Raw genomic sequence first — 20,311 nt, 5'->3', positions numbered from 1 at the left:
GGCTAGGCTAGGACGTAGCTCGGAGATAACAAGGTGTACGCGTAGTATGGAGACTACCTCAGCTTGTTCTTCTCTACACCATCGACCTCCTCGAATCAATCGCCCCGAAACGTTCTCAATCGAGTTTGCATCGGAGAGTAACTTAGCCTCTTGCCAATTCTAAGACCTCTTGGATCTCCTCCTTGGTCTCAATCTGTCTCGTGCCACCGCCCCATACATCCGTCATTGTCATTTCAGCAATCTCCTGCAGCGTGTCTTCGTCCTCGACACCAACCGCTTTCAACGAATTCGGCAACTCCAAGGTTTTGACAAATTTACCCACTGCATCTGCAGCGCTCTGTTCGTTCCATTGCAGAACCCTATTGAATACATCCAACACTTTCTGCTGGGGTTCGATCTGCTGGTCCTCTTTGTCCCGCATATAGCGCAAGACAGGAGACAGCATGATGCATGTCGTAACCCCGTGCATGACACCGCATTTGCTTCCAAGCTGGTGTCCAATAGCATGCGATGGGCCCATAGGGATTTTGTACTGGAGCAGACCCATCATGGCGCTTCGGCTTCCGAGTTGGCACTCGCTGATACCGGCCAAAAGTTCCTCTCTGTTATCGTTGTTTTCGCCTTCCTTGTACTCCTTCAGTCCTTTCAACAACGTAGCAAGAGTTTTCTCCATATGCTGACTCGCTTCGGGCGTACATGCTTTATTGCAAATCGTCTCCACGCAGTGATCGACCGCCCGCATCCCAGATGATAACCACAACTTCCGCGGAGAGGTCGAAGCTACCTCTGGATCGAGAAGTATGAGATCCGGCATCGCATTTTCGTTTTGGAAATGTTGCTTCTTGCGTGTTTTGGGGTTTGAGGCTGAGCTTGTGTGGTTCCACTCGCTCGCGCTTAGACTTGTTGGGACAACGATCAGCTTGACCTTTGGATCTTTCAAGTTCAAAGTGTTGCCTTTTTCTTGATCAACTAGTCCTTCCATGCCATCAACAGTATAATTCTCCGGGGCCAGGTTTGTGTGCAGCAGACGTGCGATTTTGCATGCATCCGAGTAAGAGCTGGAACCGATGCTGATGAGACTGTCTGCATCATTGTCTTGTAGTAGTTTTGTGATATCAAGCACATCTTTGTACGGGGAATGTGCGCCGACCCCCGACCTGGTCGCAACAACCAGTGAACCCAGTTGCCTTGACAGATTCTTGATAACATCCGTTGCGGAGTCGAGAGCTTTACTGTGGACGATCACAGCCCGCCGACAACCCCATTTGTTCAGCGCAGTAACGATATCCTCCACATACGTGGAATTGACAATGGCATCGTGGCCTTGCCGAGATGGGATCGGTAATTGCTGGATAATTTCCTTTCGTCGGCTGGATTGTTGACTATCGCCCATGTTGAGGTATACGCCCAAGTCAAATGATAGAGCTCCCAATGGATAACACGTGCACTGCTATTCCTTGCCAAGTACGCCGATATATAAAGCCAAGAAGCTCGTACGAACGTACGAAGGACAGGGTAACAGCTCGTTCTTCGGATCAGGTCCGGTGACACCAATCTTAGCTCATCCGCTAGCATCCACCCGCAAGGCTCCGTATCACTCGATCGTAAGCTGTGAACATTATGGAACGTGCATGTAGAACCGCCAGATCAGCTCGATTGGGTAGGCCTAAGGCCTTCTTCGTGTTTGATCGCAGTAGCCACTACGACCACTCGCCGAGATTTGCCGGATCCTTGACAAGCGAGGGGAATGTTTTGAGAGTTGGCTCCTATCTCCGCCCGACACGCGTACATAAGAACATAATGACTCCGAGCGTTGAACGACATCGTCAATGCTGAGTGATGTGGTGACGATGGATCCACAATTGGAGGCTCTCGGTAACTGTATGTACGGGGATGGTGCATTGACCTTCCCATATGATACTACAGGTCAATCCTTGCCCAAAGGTACAGCAAGGAGCTTTGCAAAAGGCGGCGACCCGTCGGAGCGCGGAATCGCAGCTCTTCCGTTGGATGGGTAAAGTACAGCTAGCCGATGCAAACCCTAAACCCTTTGGAGTTTTTGAAGGCGATTGTCAGCCTTATGCAGCCGCCCAGAAGAACGGTTAGTGCGATCTTCAAACAGTGGGGTGGTGTTATCGCAGGCAGCGATGCTGATACCAGCAGCGACTGTGCCCTCGCGAAGTGTTCCAATGGCACCTTCGAGGCCCAAGTAGAACAGAATCTCGCTATACTTCCCAGGTCAACGTGCATCACTGCCTTTAATCGCATGGCGGACGGGTCCTGACCCTGCATTTCCCTTTCCCCGCAATACCAAATCGACCCAAAGTGGCATGGCAGTGGAGCTAACAAGCACGTGCGGGGTCGTCTTCCATGTCATGGGCGCACAAGCCCCTCCGCCGCCGCCGTCCTATTTGTGACCACTTCTAGCGAGCCGCACCTTCTTCCTTATTCTCGCCATCGAATCCCGGGTCGCGGTCATGAACTTCGTAGACGTCCAGCCCACATCGTTCCTCGACTACGCGTGGACTTCGCCCGCTCAGGCTGGGGCGAGTGGGCCGAAATCGGCGAGGACGAGCAGGAAGCAGAACCGTTGCTGCGACCAGTGGTACGTAACCTTTTCACTATGTCGCGATTAAGTCGCATTGCTCATAAACATATCGTGCTACGTGACGGATCACATGTCGGACGTTTAGCGCGAGTCTGCTTTATATGTTACCCCGTTTGTGAAGATATGCTAACATCTATTGCAGCCGCAAAGGAAAGAGGGCATGCGACGCCTCCATATTGGAAGATGCCTTGTTGTTGAATGGGAACACTAGCAGTGGAGAAAACCCTGTTACGTTCCATTATAGTGGTATGCCACCCCATCTCCACCGAAATTCATGCAGACATTTGACGAGACAGATGTTTTTGGGCCCCTCGCGCCGTGCGGCAACTGTGAAAAGACGAAGAAAACCTGTACCTTCGAATGGCTCCGATCACAACGCATCCTGCAAGCATCGACACCGCAACCAAACTCGGTACCACCGACAAAGAAACGGTGTACGAATGGAAATCGCTCACAAGGTCGTAAAGACACAGTCGGCCAACCATGTGGTCAGCAAGCCGCACAACTGTCCGCTGGTTCGGACATGGGCAATGGAGTAGATTACATGCCATCGTCTGAGCCGGTCAATTTCGGAGTGACCTTCGCAGACTTCCCATGCGGAGCACAGTTTAGCGATAGCCTGACTCCTCCGTTCCAGTACGATTATGTACCGACAGAATTCCTATGGGACAATCCACCTATGATAGATGGAGCCTGCCCAAGCAACCACTTAGAACAACCACACGATGCTGCTCTGGTTGAGTGGGACTCACGTAACGGTTCTTCCACCTCTCCAAGCGACGTCGTTCCCAGCAATGAAGAGTCAAGCCCAGATGTGGGCTCCTCCGAAGATGTAAAATCCTCATGCGGGATCGCGCGCATACCCCGCAAACGAAGGCGGCGCGGTTCTTCTGCTATGAGCTCGATTTCACATTCATCCATAGCCCTCACAAATGACTTGCTGTCCTCGGCGAACACTGCTTTCCTAGCGGATGGTCTGCTCAGGATATATCACGATAGTTTTGAGACACATTTGTCCTGCTGGTTGACTGAAAAGACTTGCCCTTACAGTAAAGATTGCGATGTATCTCTCCCGGATAATTGTGGCCCAGACTGGAATCGTATCTATCATCGAGTGTTCAAATTGGACCAATCACCTTCGGTGCGAGGGAGGCTATTGTCCCTGCCGGAAGACCGAGCAGCTTCCAGAGCTTTAAATTTGGCAATCTTTTCATTTGCATCGCAGTGGGCTGTACCAGACGCAAAACGAAGAACCAGATACCCTTTCCAGGTGGATGAGAGAACAGGGTACATCAAACAGCCCCGCCAAACGACCTCGAATCAGACTAAGTTCGATCGTTCTCTCCAGCTGACTGCATGGCATCAAGCCCGTAGAGCAGTTCACGAGGCAGCCGACATCGAATCGTTTCGAGTGGTGCTCGCTCATATCGTCTTCTCATTGACACAGAAGCCAGAAGATGATTCAGAACAGATCAAATCATCACCCGAAAGTGAGCAGATTTCTCAATCGCCGGAGCCTAGAACAGACGAGGACGGAGATATCAAAGAATGTGAAGATCTCCTTTCAAAGCTGGACCTAACAATGAAAGATGACGGGCCTCCACTTCATCTCGAGCAAGGACTGCGGTTGATTCATTCGTTACGTTCGAGAATGACGATGTCAGGGGCTTTTGGAGGTCGGCGGAAGAAGAAGCCACGGTGCTGGAAGCATCTTCAAACAAGTGGACTCGAAGCGACCGATCGAGCGACCGTCGACGTGCTTTTCTGGCTTGGTATAATGTTTGATACGTTGTCATCAGCGATGCACAAACGGCCTCTTGTCGTCTCACTCGAGGACAGCGACCTACCAGCAATTAGGAATATGGTTCGCGAAGGTCAATCGAGCCCGGTAGCGCCAATTCCTTCAGATCCGAGAGCAGAAGACGTTTGGGATGACTTGTTGTTCAGACGTCAGCGCATGCGAAAGCAACGTACACAGGTGAGATGGCCTTGCTCGGAAGACGAAGCTGCCTCGCTCTTGTGTGAAGCAGCTCCAATCAAAGTGCTGCTCTTCCGCAAGGTGACGCGGATTCAAACGCTGCTGGCTCGTCCTGCGCGGAGTGAGAAAATTGAGGCCGCCGTACACAGCGCGCTGGAAGTTTACGAACACTGGCAGAGGACCTATGCGCCTTTCCTCCGCAACTGCATCGAACACCACGAAGAACTCCCCGAACGAGTGCAGTCGTGGTACGTTTGCTTGGCCGGCCATTGGCATCTGGCCACTTTACTGCTGGCAGACCTTATAGAAACCATGGACGAGACGGAGTCTGGATTCGATTCTAGACGTCGTGAGAGGGACTCCTTGAACTTCATCGCCCGGTTTAGGGAAGAGAACTGTCGCTCACTGTCGGACATCGCGAGATGCGCGTGCTCGCAAGAAGATGGGATCTTGTCTCAGGCAAAGAGCAACCTTTTCTCGATAGGCCAAGGGGCGCTCTTGTCCGAGCCATGGTCTGATGTTCTCATGCGGGCTTTCGCGATGGCTGGGGCTGTACTAACTGGAACTGCAGCAGCGCCAAATGGGAGTAGCCTCGGTCAGGAAGATGCGTTCAAAAGAGCAGAGAATTGCGTCAAAGCCTTGCGATACCTTGGGCAAAGGTCCGACAAAGCACTTTCGGCAGCGAATCTGCTCACAGAAGAGTTGAAGCTCAGGCGAGAAATAGGGTCCAACGTATTCGCCACGATGGTGCCCAGTGCCGTAGCCTGTGCTGGGTGAAGCATCGATACGCAGCAGTCATTGGCTCAAGCAGGTCATGCTTATAGCTTGGCTCTTCGATGACTTCTTTAAAGAAGGTGTCCAGTAGCCATCTGACATTTCCTCGCTATATTCGACTCGCTTCTGTGCAAGTTGCGTTTTAACTTGTTCTCAACCAGAACCAGAGTTGTGGATGGCGTTGAAGCAAACCGGATGACAACGTCACAATAGTGTTATCATCATCAGGGTCTTCAAGACGGCACATCTGCTGTCAGAAGCTTCTCTTGGAACGTCGCAATGCAACGAGAGGTTACAGTACAGATTATCTAGAGAGTACTGTTAGCGATGAGCACTCCGCTCTGGCCACAGGCACTTAGCGTGATACTGCAGCGTCGGTACGGCGCATCTCAAGCAAGGGTGGATTTCCACACATCTTGTACCTCAATGTTGCTCGATCTAATCGCTGAGCATGCGGAAACAACAACCTGACGAGGCCATTGAAGTACTGAGTATCCAGTCTGATGTGTCTCCTGTGCAACACAATGACGAGGGCTCAGGAAGGGCAGCAAAAGCAAACAGTGGGAGCGAAACTGTATTCTACTCCTGTCTGGCTTATTTACATATTCCCAATAGTTACAACACTTCTTCATACCTGCTGTGTCGTTGCAATCTAGCCTACCCACACATTTGCATGCGAACGCTCTTGGATTAGGTTGCAAACCCCAGCCAATTCGTTCATCATGACCTGTGCTGTGTCCGCCATATCTGATTGTCTTCCACGATTGTGCGCGTCACGTCTTTCCATCCATCTATGTTGATGGTGTCGTCTGAGATCACGTCGAACGTATGACCAGCCCATACACCATGGTTCAGCTTCCACTCCATGTCCCCAGGTCGTGCATTTCGGACCGGAGTACCCCAGCAAATCTTGGACAACAAGGCTTTGTCCAAGGTAAGCCACTCAGAGCCCATGACAAGTATCGTCAGCATGTGCCGGTCAATTGACGACCTTACGGAAAGTCTGAAATATTCTCGAGTATCCAGATTGCGCAGGATAAGTTGGCTGCTATCGTCCTCAGCTAATGCGAAGACTTCCAGCATGTCCTCCCATAACGATTCCAGCATCGCCCCGGAAATATCTGAGCTGTCCACACATGTTTTCAAAGCATCGAACCAGGTTTGTCGAATTGATCTGTCGATGTGCTTGTTCAATTCGTCGTCGACAGATACGGCATTCCAGTTCCAGACCCGAGCAGGGCAAGGGCCGTACCAACGGCCAACACGCTTTTGATAAACTTCCTGCCTTTTCTGCTCCTCAGGGTAGCGCTCATAGATGGCCGGAGGTAGCTCGGTCAACCAAGTTCCACTGCATAGCAAAGGCTGTCTTGCCCACGCCGGCGGACTCTCCCTGACATTGCGCCTAACGTGCAGCATCGTGTGGGACCACAGGTACCGAGAACATAGTCCAATATTGATGACATCTGTAGTCTGCAGCTCTTGATCGTCCATGATCATGGCGAGAAGCTCAGTAGGTAGCCGTTCGATGGGCGACAAGCTCACATTTTCACCGAGCACGCTAACTTTCGAAGTTGTTTGAGACAGAGCAGCATAGGGCCAAGCCAGCTTGTCAAATAAACCTAGAGTTGTATCGCCTTGAATTGCAGCTCCTCGCAAGAACGCTTCGGGGGTTTTCCTGGGACCTAACGATAGACGCTGGTGGCGGCTTGGTGCTAGCAAGTGCCATTGCTGAGACGTGCGACACGTCTGATCGACACCAGGTGGACACATGATGGGTGTATTGAATTTGTGCAGAAGGAGTAAAGTGCGGGGAAGTCGCATAATTTGTAGGCTGTGCCTAAAGGTGCTGCCTAGCATCACGTGACAGATACACGTGCCGTCGAACCTACCTAGGTGTCTTTGGCCTGCCCAGCAACAGCTCCTGTATGTCTTCTCTTTGCCAGCGGTCCGTTGTTCGCGGCATGATCACTGATCTAGCAGCCACACCGCAACAATGTCTTGCTCTTCTTCAAAGCATATGAACAGAATCTTCAGGTCGAGCACATAGGGACTGGACTTCTTAAAGTGCATCCCATACGGGCACGCGAACGCGAACATGACTAGACACCTAAGGAAGTCGAGCTTGAACTTTTCCTGAACACGACATGGTTTCCGACGGTGTACGTCTAGCAAAGGAGCAGACAATACGTCGAATCGGCTTGTAGCATGTTCTTGAGATTTCGAGCACGTAGCGGCATGGCACTGCAATGCCGCCAATGCATGAATTCGAAATAATATAAAAATGCAATGACGAGATGGACAGCGTCGGCGTGAAAACGTTGCGGATGAAACATGCTGGGATCAGACGCGTCGAAAAATGGTCATGTGAAGTCGCGTTTGGCCAGGAGGAGAAGCCGCGCTAGCAGGGGTGGTAAGGAGGACTGTACCACGGCACTACGGCTTCCTCCTGTCACACCACAGCGATTTCCCCTCTTTCGCTTAGCCTGTAGATAGATCCATTGACACCCACGCCTTCTGCTTGTTCCACTGTCATAACAATAACAATCGAAGCCATCGTCGATCACTCTCCCACAGCCCTTACTGCACGCCCTTGCGCTTCGTTGCTTGCGCAGCAGAGCCCTGCAGTCGCTCCCAATGGGTATCATTGGGCTTTGGGACGTGATAAAGAACGAGGATCACAGCGTGCCAACCGCTCAGTTGGCCGAGGACCACTTCAAGCGTCATGGCCGTCCCTTACGGATTGCTGTTGATGAGCCCGATTGGAGGTTCAACAATCTTACATCACAGCAAGTAAATAAGATACGCGAGGGTGAGTCAAAAGATGGCCATACTGCTACTGATGCTGAAATTGCCCTGCAAATGCAGATGAACCGGCTTTCCAGGGCGTCGAAAAAGCCATGTTTTACCACATTTGCCGGCTTCTTACGTTGAACGTACAACTCTGATTCGTGTTCGATGGTTCAGGCAAGCCCTGGAAGCGTGGGAAGCGTGGACAAGGTACGATCAACAAAGAAGAGCGAAGGTTACTCGAAGAGCTGTTGGACTACTTCCGTATCCCACATCACGAGGCTCCTGGCGAAGCTGAAGCGGAATGTGCTCGTCTGCAACAGCTCGACGTAGTCGATGCTGTTTGGTCACAGGATTCGGATACGCTCATGTTTGGTTGTAACGTCTTAGTGCGTTACGATCGTGTCTCGAAGGACAAACTCAACAACAACCGTTCCAAGGAGAACACGAAGAAGAGCGCGACGTCTGTAAGGGTGAGTGCCAACGAAGTGTAACATCTAGGCGAGTTTGTGCTTATCTCTTTCGTGCTCCCAGGTCGTATACGGACATGACATCCGAGAGAAGCATAACTTTGATCGCGAAGGATTGGTGCTCTTCGTTATGCTTTGCGGCGGAGACTACGACAAAGGACTACGAAACTGTGGCTCTGTGATGGCCACTGCTGCAGTTCGCGCGGGCTTGGGTACATCACTATGCCAATGCAGAACCAGGGCAGACTGTGCATTGTGGCGAAATAAACTGTTCGATTTCTTCCTGACGCAAAGAGGGGCCAGGCCCAGACCCGAACTGGATCCAGCCTTCCCTGACATCAACACGCTGGACAAATATTATCGGCCCAAAGTCTCGGCAGATGATCAGCTTCAAAACTTACGTGGGCTACGCAATGGCTGGAACGTTGCTATTAACGAACTCAAGCTCCTAGAGTTGACTAGCTCTCGCTTCAACATCAGGGGTAGATTCTACATGAATTGGGTCGGACCGGTCCTTCTTACGAAATCTCTAGTTGCTCGTGATCCAACGTCACCAAAGGAGCATTTGCACCAGATCAAGCTCACAAAGAGACGCACTCAGTCCCAGCCGCCGCCATTGCTGAGATCACTTGCATTCTCTCCCTTCGGTCTTACAAAGCTTCAGCAGAAGGACGTCGAGCCGGAACATACTGTGAATGCAGATATTCCAACGTACCTACTGCAGAGGCTCTTGCCCTCAAGCGTGCTAGATCCGCCACTAAAGCCCAAGAGGATCCCTGGCAAGCGAAAGAGACAGGCAGAGGAAGATGCCGAAAGCAGGAACATAACGCCAGTCATTGCAACCGAACGAGAATTGTCCACAAGCTTAAGCAAGCGTGCAAACACACGTAGGGCGAGTGCTAGCCCGTTTCAACCAGAGCCTACTATGAGCGGACGATCCTACGTACCAGACTCCACACCTGGTCGCCACTCCAGGAGTAACCGACCCATACGCTTTGGGACTGAGTGTATTAGCTTGCTATCGAATTCCGAAGAGGACACCACTCCATTGCAGAGACGTTCCAGTATAATAGACCTTGGAGACAGTCTGCCAGACTCGGAAGATGAAGATGAAGATAAAGCCTTGAACCAAGCTATCCAGCTTAGTTTACAGAAGCCCGATGCGCCTACGGCTCTCCGCGAATGTACTCGAACGGGGTCGATGAGCAAATCGATCGTGGGGGCATCCAAGTCCTCCTCTAGGCTCGACTCTGCCCTCAGTAGTGTTGTACGTGAAGGAACTTCACAGGTTTCTTGTACATCGCCACCTACGGCGGCCGTAGCAGCTCCTCAAGCCAGATATCCGAAAGGCAGTTCAGGCTCGGGCGCAGCAGAGGTTAGGGCTGCTCGTCTTCGATTCTTCACCTCCTCCACCAATGTTGGAGAGAAAGTCACGCCCAAGCAAGCTGTTATCTCTACGCAAGTCGCACTCTTATCAACACGTTCAAATCGAAATACCGAGCCCCGTTTGTTGCCAGAGGATATCGAAACCATTGACCTGACCTAGGTGCGACCAGGGACATGCTGAAAATCTGCACGTTGCAGTACGCAGTACGCATTTCGATGGGACGGTGAGGCCATTGACCTCGACAGGATAGGTCTAGGTTTACCAATATTATACTCTGGTCACGTTTCCGAGTAAAAAGAACAACGGCACCCGAAGGTTGGGCAACAAAGGAGCGTTATTGTCGGGCGCGCCATCAATACTAAGTATAGTCTTATGCGGCAGCTAGTTACGAGATCTCATCGAGTCAAATAGATACTAAGCACCGGCACCCGGTTTTTACTGGTCCTCCAGAGGCGGCGACGCACCCCACAACGCCTATCGCAATGCTATGCCTATCGCGCACTAGCCCTCCACGTTCCAAGTGCAACATCACGCGTCCATGTCCGAGTAACCGCTCCGCCCACGATAAAGAGCCTCTTCCCCATACGCACAGACGATTTGACAAGATCCTATCGAGTCACAGCAGCATTTGTCTCCCTCTCCGACATCGTATCTGCTGACATTGTCGTGAGCATGCGGATGACTGCGTCCCAAAGGGCTAGTCCGTTGGCGTTACCCACGGCCATGTGAATGCGTCCGATGCGCGTCTATTTGCGTGATAAGGTTGATCCGCGAATATCCACAGGGTCTATCTGTCCGTCACGCAGTGCCCAAGTGAGTCTGTTGACTGATGGCGGGCGCTATTACTCGTCCGATAAGGTTGGCGGGACGCTCCGCGTGTGTTCCACTGATGCGCGTTACGCGACTAAGACCGACATTTGCGTTATCACTATCATGCCTCAACGCCCTCGACCAGTTGATGTTATATCTTTGCCTCTTCATACCTTTTGACGATCCTGAGATGAGCAACGTCTGTATCACTGTTTGTGACATCACAGCACGGTCAACCCCAGGTCACGCCAGAATCCTCCGCTGCGGCACTGCACTGGAGCATCACGATCCGCCTTCGGTTAGTTTTACCGGCCCACTTCAAGCTGGATCCATCAGAGCACGAACCGCTGTTGCAAGGGGACGGAAACCCGCACCGCACAGACCCTTCAGGACCATTTCCCCCACGTCATTCTCTTCCTGCCAGTAGCAACGATTATGGGTCGGCGATATCGCCCAGCAGTAGTAGCAGCTCCAACTTCATATATAAAACCGCCCCGGTCGTTGCACTACATGAAGTCCACGACAGCGACGAAGCAGCCTGCTGCCTCCCCTGGAACATCATGGGAAAGTTGAAGAGCTCAAAGGTCAAACATTGGGCCGACAAGCTCGCAGTAGAGAATGATCAAAACTTGACTACAGCGCAACTTATGCTTTAGTAAGTACGAGCTATATGTATGATGAGCGGAATCTTATGATCATACAGCAACCATGATTTGAAGCCAGTCGAACATGAGCGGAGGCAATGGGGAGCATGGAATTTTGTGGGGTTCTGGATCGGTAGGTTGCTTGTTATTCGATGCAATTGTGTAACTTCTTCACAAGGGCATGCCGCTAACAACCTCCAGCTGACTCGTTCAACATCAACACATGGATGATTTCGGGAAGTAACATTGCAGACGGACTCTCATGGTGGCAGAGCTGGGTTTGCGTATGGGTATGTTGCTTTCGGTGGTCCCATGCTTAACACTTCATCTAATATGTGCGCAGCTTGGCTACACAATCGCAGCCTGCTTTGTCTGCCTCACGGGACGTATCGGTGCGACATATCACATATCCTTTCCGGTTGTCAGTCGCTCATCCTTCGGAATCTGGGGTGCGTTATGGCCCGTTTTCAATCGAGCAGCTATGGCTTGTATCTGGTACGGCGTACAAGGATGGATTGGTGGAACCTGCGTGTACCTCATGATCCGCAGCATCTGGAACGACTGGCGCAATGACACTGGCGACGGTGGCATCAAGAACAGCATCCCTAGCTCAGGCACAAACACCGTGGCCTTTGTGTCGTTCTTCCTCTTCTGGGCCGGCTCGCTACCTGCTTTATGGTTCCCAGTCCACAAGATTCGCCATCTATTCACCGTCAAGGCCTTTTTTGTTCCCACGGCTGGTGTTGCCTTCTTCATCTGGGCTATTGTTCGTGCGAAAGGTATCGGGCCAATCGTGCATCAGCCTGGTAAAGCTCACGGCTCTTCCCTTGCCTGGCTGATGATCAAGGGGATCATGTCTGCGATTGCAAATTTCGCCACCCTCATCGTCAACGACCCAGATTTCGCGCGTTTCGCACGTAAACCAAGCGATGCATTTCTACCCCAGCTAATCACCATCCCGGTTGGCTTTGCTATTACCAGTTTCATCGGCATTATCGTCTCCTCGTCCTCAACCGTCATCTTCGGCGGCACACCCATCTGGGACCCTCTCGACCTCCTCGAAAGCTTCCTCAACGAGAATGGCGGCTCCGGCCAACGCTTTGGCGTTTTCATCATCGCTGCCGCCTTCACCCTCGCCCAGCTCGGCACCAACATCGCAGCCAACTCCGTCTCCGCAGGCACAGACATGACGGCGCTCGCACCCCGTTGGATCACCATCCGTCGCGGCAGCTACGTTTGCGCGCTCGTCGGCCTCGTCATGTGCCCCTGGCATCTGCTCTCCAGCAGCAACAACTTCACCACCTATCTCTCCGCATATTCCGTCTTTCTGTCTTCGATAGCGGGGGTCATGATCTGCGACTACTACATCGTCCGCAAGGGCTACCTCCAAATCCACGACCTCTACTCTGGTAAGAAGACGGCGCCGTACTACTTCACTTTCGGGTTCCACTGGCGTGCGTACGCGGCGTACATCGCGGGTATTGCTATCAATGTCGTGGGGTTCGCGGGCGCCATTGGTCGCGAGGTCCCCGTCGCCGCGCAGCATATTTACGATTTGAACTATTTCTGTGGATTCGGCGTCGCGGCGGTGATATACTGGAGTCTTTGCAAGCTGTCGCCTATACCAGCCACGAGCGATACGTGGCTGGAAGTTGGAGATCAGATTAGCGACGATTTCGCCGCCAACACTAGCGATGAGGAGGGGCGGTATGATGAGGAGATTATGATGGCTGGTAAAGGTAAAGGGCCATTGACAAGGGATATATCCCATGAGGGGGATAAGGTTTGAAAGGATTGTACATGATCGTAAGACGGGATAATGATACCAGGCCTCCGGGTCATCTATCTAAAATCGCAGCTGCATAAACGTAGCCTGCTACTCATCTCACCGCTCCTCCTTAACCTTCCTCTCCTTCCGCCCATGCACCCTAACCCATTCGCCCCAAACACCTCTCCACACATCCCTCTCGCTCCTGCCCAGTCCCGCAAACATGGCATCGATAGCCTCCTTGTTCAGCTGTCCCACACTCACAAGCTCCCAGATTCCCGGCATGAGCTTCTCTCTGACCTCTGCGTCCAGCCTGCCGTACAGCTGGAATCGGCAGAACGAGCTAAGCAGTGGGTACACGTACTGCGATGCATATTCGCGTGCAGCCTTGATAGGGTCGTTGAGGGTAGTAGCGCTCCGCGTGCGTTGAACAGAGGATTGCGTAGGTGAGCAGAGCGTGCTGAGGAGGTGGGTGTATTGTGCTGCGTTGGTGGCAGTAAGGCGGGTCGGATTCGCGGGCGAAGGGGAGTCTAGCCAAGGTGGCAGAGCGGCGCCACGGTTTAGATTTGGGATGAAGAGACAGAGAAGGAGGCTCTGGAGGACCGGGATAAGGAGGTGGAAGCGGCCTCCTAGACGGCTGCGGTGGAGGAGCAGGACGAGGCGCGCTGTTTCGCAGAGGCGAGCGTAGATTGCGGGCGCGTGGGCAGGAGAGAGACGGGGGCTGCTTCGCGTGGCCAGCTTGAGAAGGGTGGTGAGGACGCACTCGATGTTGTGCTGGGAGGTCATGTTGGGTTTGTGGAGGAGGATGGTGTTGAGGGTGTCGAGCAGTGCGTTAAAGGCTGCGTCGCCCCGGACCTCGCTCAAGAGAGAGCAGATTTGGGGTAACAGAGCCATCTTTCTCGCCTTGAGATCGGCTTCGACTTCTTCGTTATCGTTGATGGCAGCTACAACAGAGTGAAGTAGTTGATAAGCGATCTGGGGCGGTGTACCCTCTTTCGCAATTAAGATGCAGTGGTAAGCGCCGTTCAACTTCTCCGAGGTTTCCAGAGGTGTGAATGTTTCTCTTATGCACTGCAGCAATTGTGAGTCACGTTGCTGGATTGAAGGGTTTCCGAGTAGTTTCGAAGCAAGCTCGAGAAGCCAGGTCGTGCCCCCAAGACCTTGATAGAGCTGGTATTTAGCTATGGCTGTAAAGACGGCAGGCCACAAATCGATCTGGAGCATCTCAATGTTCATCAAAGGATTTGTGGGACATTGGACATCGATCCATTGCTGAAGGTGCTTTCGTGCTGAGTCGAACAGTGCGTCTTCCTTACGTAGCACCGATGGGGGTATTTGATTGTAAGCGCCTAACACAGTCTTTTGTGAGGTAGGCCATTTGTTGATAGCATTACTCAGAAAATCAAGATACTGCTTGGGAGGAAGGAAAGATCCCCATTCTTGAGTCGCAAGCAATGCTCCGCTAAGTACAGCAAGCCTTGCCGGAGAACACGTCGTGGATTCCTTCAACGCAGAGGCAATCTGATCTCCGAATTGCGTGAAGAAGACCTTATTCTGTGCTTGATCTTTATTCGGCGTGAGGTGGCCAAGAGTCATCTGCACCAGGTCCTGCAACAGCTGGGTGGTGGGAAGCAATTCCAATTCAGCTTCGTGTAAAGCTTTTGCAATGTCGAATAGTGCTTTACCGTCTGCTGAGACTTTCGCGGTAGCGTTCGGAACCTGCATGAGGTTGATCATGATATTCAGAATCGGCGCTGCAGCTGTGGGCGCAGTTGTTAGCAAGCCTAGAAGCTTGTCTAGTACAGCCTCTCTTTGCTCCCGCGAAAGAGATGTGGGGGAGATATGTAGAAGAGCATCCATGGAAGTCGTGCGCAAGTTCTCATCTGTTTGATCGAGGACGTTCATGAGCACAGAGACAAAGGACGCTTCGACAACGGCGTTGCCCTGTTTGAATATAGAGGCTGAGAGTGTCTCTATGAGCGGACCGCCCAAGTGCACGTCGAACTCAGATATGGTTTCCAGCAGTCGAGACAGCACTTTCTGGGTAGCATTTGCATCAAAAGCGGCAAGTAGCTGCGCGTATTCTATGCAGAACAATTCCAAGGTGGTAGATAGCTCCTGCGGTTCTATTTGGCTGTGTCCCATAGCTTTCAAGGTCTTCTGCAACCTCTTTTGGATGACCTCTGCTGTGTCAGGCACTGTAAGCAGATAATCGCAGGCGACGAAAACGAAGACGACAGCGGCCGTTCGACATGACGATGGAAGACGTCGATTGCTTTCCTCCTTGCGCGCTGAGTTAGCGTCTTTGGACGCTCTATCTAGCAGCGGTTGGATGAGTTCTTTCTGAAGTACTGCAGACTCATGGAAATATATCGGCCATAGATGTCCCAATAAAAAGCAAAGGGATGACCAAGCCAATTCGAGGGCTGGGGATTGGCTTGGACCGTCATCTTGAACCCACGCGTCATAAACCTTCCACACAATGAGCATGGCTGGGCGTAACGCCTCGATGATCTGGTCCGATTTGATGGAACGAAGCATTGCTTGAATGATCACAGCGCTGCTCAGAGCCTTCTTTAGATGTTTTGTCGTGGATTGCTCCAATCGTTCGGCATGCTTCTGAAATAGGGTCGTTATTTGTGTGAGAGTCAAAGACTGCTCAAATACTTCGGCCAGGGCTAGAATCAGGTGCCGGTCCTCCCAAATTCGGGGTTGCATTTCGGTCAACGGATCTCGACTCGCGGGCATTGTTCTGCGCAACTCTTCGTCCCACAGTTCTATGAATCCGAGCAGCTGGCGGTTGCGCGAAAATGTATGTACAATTGGTACAACAATCTTCTGAACCACATCATCTCTTGAGAACACTTCGTTTGAACCTAGAACTGCGCGAGCGACTGCCGCATGATCGCTATCGTCATCATTTAGGTTGTGGTTCTCGAAATTAGCTGCCGGGACGTGCTCGAATAAGAACGCGGCGAGATCACTTGGTCGTCCGTCGGGTGATGGAGGCGTTGCTTTCGGGTCGGCTAGAAAGATAGACGCGTCGGTCTTCACCAGAGCTGCGATCAGTGGCCAATTTACGATGTTCTTCTGGTCCAGCGGATATTTGAGGCCAGAATGGAACCAGAAGACATCTCGGAGCACCTGTGTTTCTATGCTGATGCTGTGTGAAGCTAATATAGTGATACATTCCTCAATCGCAGCAATGGAAGCCCTGGGAGCTGCAAATTCTGGGGGCTCCATCGAGCACCCTACACACTGTGCAAGAGCCACTAACGCGGCCTGGATCCATGGTTTCTCTGTGGTCCTAGCTTTTGGCGAACGCGCTGGCGAAGAGCGGATAATAAGGTGAAGCAAGTGTGGGGCAGCGGCGAATAAAGCCGTAAAGTAGGCCGGCATTTTCACGCCGCCGTCTTGAATTTGGGCAGCTTGAAGAAGCTTTGCACTGAGCGGCTCTAGACTGCTAGACAAAAGCTCTGCACTCCCTTCGTGCTGCTTTGTGCCTTTGTCGGTCGAAACATTGAAGAAGGCCGTTCGTGAAGGCATAAGGATATGCTTTACGATCAATCGATCCAAGATGGACAAGGTAACCCTGTGATCAGACTGTCTAGAGCCATCTGTTATTGGTTGGTGTAGTGCTTCCGAGAGAAGCAGGCTCGGTATCAGGCACTCGGTCGAGAATTGTTCTACGGAAGCACCAGAGTTGTCCTTGCTGTCGATAGCACGCAGCTCCCAGATCTCCACGATCAACGAGAGATCCAGATAATCATCGAGTCCTGATGCACCCTGTCTGGACGACTGTATCCACTGGACTGCGTTCAGCCAATGCTTGAGAATCCTCGCTGCCTGTGCGCTTTCCGTTCTCAAGACCATCTTCATATGCTCCGACTGGATCGTGACCTCGCTCTTTGCCTGCCCATCGCCTTTGTCTCGTATGGACCGAACCGTGGTAGTCACAGCGTCGAATAGTGCCAGAGACCCAGCAGATTCGATGGCGGTTCTCTTGGAAGGCGTACTTGCGCCGGAGCCTCGTTTTCGTTTGCGTGAGGGCTGAGGGTCCTCCTGTACTGTCTCGCTTGAGTCATCTCGCGGGTGGCGTCCCTGGTGTACTGGCTCTGGCTGGATTGTGGCATCGGCGCCGTATCTCTCTTCCAGCACCTTTTCAAGAATCGTCAAGAAACCTGCATCTCTCAGATGTGGCGCACACCGAGAGACTGGGAGGATCTCGACCATCCAATCAAGGAGTTTCCATGCCTTTGCGCTCGCCCGCGACTCTGCGCCACCATCTGCTGTATCTTTCATCTTTTCGAGAATCCACCGCAAAACCCAGTCTGCTCTTGCGCAGACAACGCGCTTGGCGGTGTTTGAGCGCGCGTCGCCTGTCAGTGTTTCCCAGTCATCGGGAAGGCCAATGATATGGGTGGCCTGGTGTATCTGCTCGTTCAGGTCGGTATAATCCTGGTTGATGGCTTGCAACCGCGGCCGCGTCGACGCTGGAAGGCTCGTAGTAGCCTGTGACATGCTGTTATTCTCTGAAGCTTCATTCCAAGACGAACAATTTACCTTAACTGCTCTAGCCATCTTGTTGTCTCGCTTCGCTATGGAAGCGGTGGCCTGAAGTGGAAGTTGCAGCGGGGAGTTCTTTCCTCTGGAAAAATTAACGCACGGACTTCCACTTCCAAGCTCGGGCTCTCCCGAAGCTTTTCCGCATGGACGCCAGGCACAACGCAACAACATCCCGCGTCATCTCTCCCGAACACGTCGATACCGGCACCGGAAAGCCCAATCGACCGCAAAATACTATTCACCATGGCCGACAAAACTCCCGAGCCGGCCGCGCAGCCCGTTGCGCCCATCCCGCGTACTACCCGCCCTCTGAGCGAAGCTTTGCTTAACGAGAAGGTACTACACTTGAGCCCATAATCATCAACGCGCTTTCCGAGCTCGAATTACAGCTGCGCGACATGTATCAGCATGCTGGGAGGACTCCTAGAGGCCAATTGCGACTCTGGGAAGCTCACGCGACTGCTTGACTTGGAGCTACCCTTCACATGGCCAGGATGTAATGCTAACACATTAATTGTAGTGGGACCGCTGCCTCTCCTCCATGCTCATCCGCTCCGGTCTCGGTGTTTCTTTCGGTATCGTCTTCTCGGTCCTCCTCTTTAAGCGCCGCGCGTGGCCCGCATGGGTTGGTCTCGGATTCGGTGCCGGACGAGCTTGGGAAGAATGCGATAGCGTAAGTCGAACGGCCTTAGGTAGATCCTTATATTGCTAACACTTAGCAGTCGTTCAAGCGAACGGCGGCACCCCCGAAAGACGGACTCCGAGTAATCAGGCCATAATCTCAGTTGTGTGAGCGGTGTGAGGGAGGAAGAAGAACGCGACACGGGGTTGCTTGACTCTGTGCAGTATACGATGTACAGTAGGACGTGGCTATAGACCCTTTCCGGAATTTCAAACTGTATATTTGGCAAAATGAAATTCGCTCATCCAGCTTCCTTGAGGGAGACAACTTGTTTACTGACCCAAAGCCTACGGGCTGATACGTCTTTACCTCTGATCGTACAGCCGTTCTGGTCGAAGGTCGCTCGCGGTCAATTTAGACGGTCAAGCTGAAGTTCAATCTCGCTCCTATGGAGCTCTCTCTAGTAGACGAGTTACGAAAGCGAGGCAAAGAAGTATTTACCGAGTACCAGACCATGGAGGCAGAGGCGGCAATGTTGGATTAGCTCGCTCCTATGGACTGTGAGGTGAGTCGTATCCAAGGTACAAAATTCCATAAAATTCACGTCTAGCATCAACGCTTTCACAAATGCCCGCCATGGCCAATGACACTCTGGAACAAGCAATTCACTCCGTAACTCCACAACGCCCTCCGCACTGTACTCCTCAGCCTCATCTCCCAGTCAAACACATAGCGCGTGACCTCGTCTCAATACTCGCTCCAGCTCCCTCAGCACCAGCAGGTCCAGCAGTATCTCCAACCGCCATCAGCGCAATCCTGGACACATAACGTCCAATACTCTTGCTCCGGTGCGCGAACACAGATCCTCGCTCTTTACTACGCCCTCCTCCGCTTGGCCTCCTTCGGTCGATGAGGTCCCTTTTTGCATCCCGTTCTGTCCCCCAATCTATTACAGCAGCTCCACTTGAAACCGTCCGGAAACTCTTCACGCATTTCCTGAGAGTCAATCGTCCCATGGCAGGCTTCGTCATGGTCTGCCCAAGAGTCTCCATCCCAATCAACCTCCAATACGCCTGTGATCAACCCCAAGTTAGTTTCATATTCGTTATACCAATGCTTTGCGTCGTAACGTACCGTCATGATAGACACAAGAGGTTCTGGCGTTGGCAACGGCATCGTACTCCTCGTCGCATTGATGGCAGATCTCGTATCGCCTACGTTTGCTTCCTGCTTGAAGATTGGGTGCTGCTTTTGTCACTCTTCTCTTGGGCGTTTTGGGGGAGGCTCTGGCTTCTGGTGCGGATTCGTCCTCTTCTTCGTCGCCGACATCGAACGTCTCACCGTCATCTACAAGCAGCTTTTGATAGGCAGCTTCGAAAGCTGTTGGTTGGTAGATACATATGTCCCTCAATACCACGCGGACCCGGTCTGCAGTGGCAGATTGGATGGCGTCAAAGAGCTCCTCCAAAGCCTCGACATCTCCTGCCATTGCCATGATATGGGAATACTGTTGAGCGGAGAGTTGAGCGGAGAATTGATAGTTCTTGAGAGGTCGGTGGTAATGAAGAAGTGAGAGAGGAGACTCCCTAAAACTTTCTGATGCTATGATAATTCTCTAAGGAGCTTGGTCTTTTCTTGTTTGGGTAAGTCTCTAAGCTTTGATACGCATCCTCTGTCTCATGTTGTCCCTGCTATCTGATAATATTGTAAATACGGCGCGTTGAGGTTGGCCTTGCCGTTCTGGGATGGCGCGACACAGAAGACGCGGGGTTAGCTCTTGCCTCCATGACACCTCCACAACTGCTCATACGCTCTGATACCATCGTACTGCTCATGATCAGTGGCCTCTTATAACGATCAATGATATCTCTGGGTGCACGATACGCTCAGCGAAACA

The 20,311-nt window shown here is 52.2% G+C and overlaps 7 protein-coding genes across 7 annotated transcripts; 3 read left to right on the top strand and 4 right to left on the bottom strand.

The window, feature by feature from the left end:
- Positions 1 to 142: 142 nt before the first annotated feature.
- Positions 143 to 1,393, bottom strand: N0V89_003625 (uncharacterized protein; the record flags this gene model as incomplete). The annotated part of the gene is made up of 1 exon (XM_056212423.1): positions 143 to 1,393. One exon carries the CDS (start codon positions 1,391 to 1,393, stop codon positions 143 to 145), a length of 1,251 nt encoding a protein of 416 aa, XP_056072731.1.
- Positions 1,394 to 6,080: 4,687 nt separating this feature from the next.
- Positions 6,081 to 7,130, bottom strand: N0V89_003624 (uncharacterized protein; the record flags this gene model as incomplete). The annotated part of the gene is made up of 1 exon (XM_056212422.1): positions 6,081 to 7,130. The coding sequence occupies one exon, from the start codon at positions 7,128 to 7,130 to the stop codon at positions 6,081 to 6,083; it is 1,050 nt and encodes a 349-aa protein (XP_056072730.1).
- An 864-nt stretch (positions 7,131 to 7,994) lies between these two features.
- N0V89_003623 (uncharacterized protein) lies at positions 7,995 to 10,163 on the top strand (the record flags this gene model as incomplete). The annotated part of the gene is made up of 3 exons (XM_056212421.1): positions 7,995 to 8,169; positions 8,325 to 8,620; positions 8,682 to 10,163. 3 exons carry the CDS (start codon positions 7,995 to 7,997, stop codon positions 10,161 to 10,163), a joined length of 1,953 nt encoding a protein of 650 aa, XP_056072729.1.
- A 1,581-nt stretch (positions 10,164 to 11,744) lies between these two features.
- On the top strand, positions 11,745 to 13,247 carry fur4 (uracil permease; the record flags this gene model as incomplete). The annotated part of the gene is made up of 2 exons (XM_056212420.1): positions 11,745 to 11,748; positions 11,821 to 13,247. 2 exons carry the CDS (start codon positions 11,745 to 11,747, stop codon positions 13,245 to 13,247), a joined length of 1,431 nt encoding a protein of 476 aa, XP_056072728.1.
- Positions 13,248 to 13,343: 96 nt separating this feature from the next.
- Positions 13,344 to 17,747, bottom strand: N0V89_003621 (uncharacterized protein; the record flags this gene model as incomplete). The annotated part of the gene is made up of 1 exon (XM_056212419.1): positions 13,344 to 17,747. The coding sequence occupies one exon, from the start codon at positions 17,745 to 17,747 to the stop codon at positions 13,344 to 13,346; it is 4,404 nt and encodes a 1,467-aa protein (XP_056072727.1).
- A 288-nt stretch (positions 17,748 to 18,035) lies between these two features.
- MIC10 (Mitochondrial inner membrane organizing system component) lies at positions 18,036 to 18,571 on the top strand (the record flags this gene model as incomplete). Its single annotated transcript, XM_056212418.1, has 3 exons — positions 18,036 to 18,128; positions 18,313 to 18,465; positions 18,515 to 18,571. 3 exons carry the CDS (start codon positions 18,036 to 18,038, stop codon positions 18,569 to 18,571), a joined length of 303 nt encoding a protein of 100 aa, XP_056072726.1.
- A 948-nt stretch (positions 18,572 to 19,519) lies between these two features.
- Positions 19,520 to 20,249, bottom strand: N0V89_003619 (uncharacterized protein; the record flags this gene model as incomplete). Its single annotated transcript, XM_056212417.1, has 2 exons — positions 19,520 to 20,016; positions 20,243 to 20,249. The coding sequence occupies 2 exons, from the start codon at positions 20,247 to 20,249 to the stop codon at positions 19,520 to 19,522; spliced, it is 504 nt and encodes a 167-aa protein (XP_056072725.1).
- Positions 20,250 to 20,311: the final 62 nt, after the last annotated feature.

Source organism: Didymosphaeria variabile (assembly GCF_027946475.1).
Source record: "Didymosphaeria variabile strain IMI 356815 chromosome Unknown scaffold_3, whole genome shotgun sequence".
NCBI lineage: Eukaryota > Fungi > Ascomycota > Dothideomycetes > Pleosporales > Didymosphaeriaceae > Didymosphaeria > Didymosphaeria variabile.
This window is presented reverse-complemented; position numbering and strand designations above follow the sequence as displayed.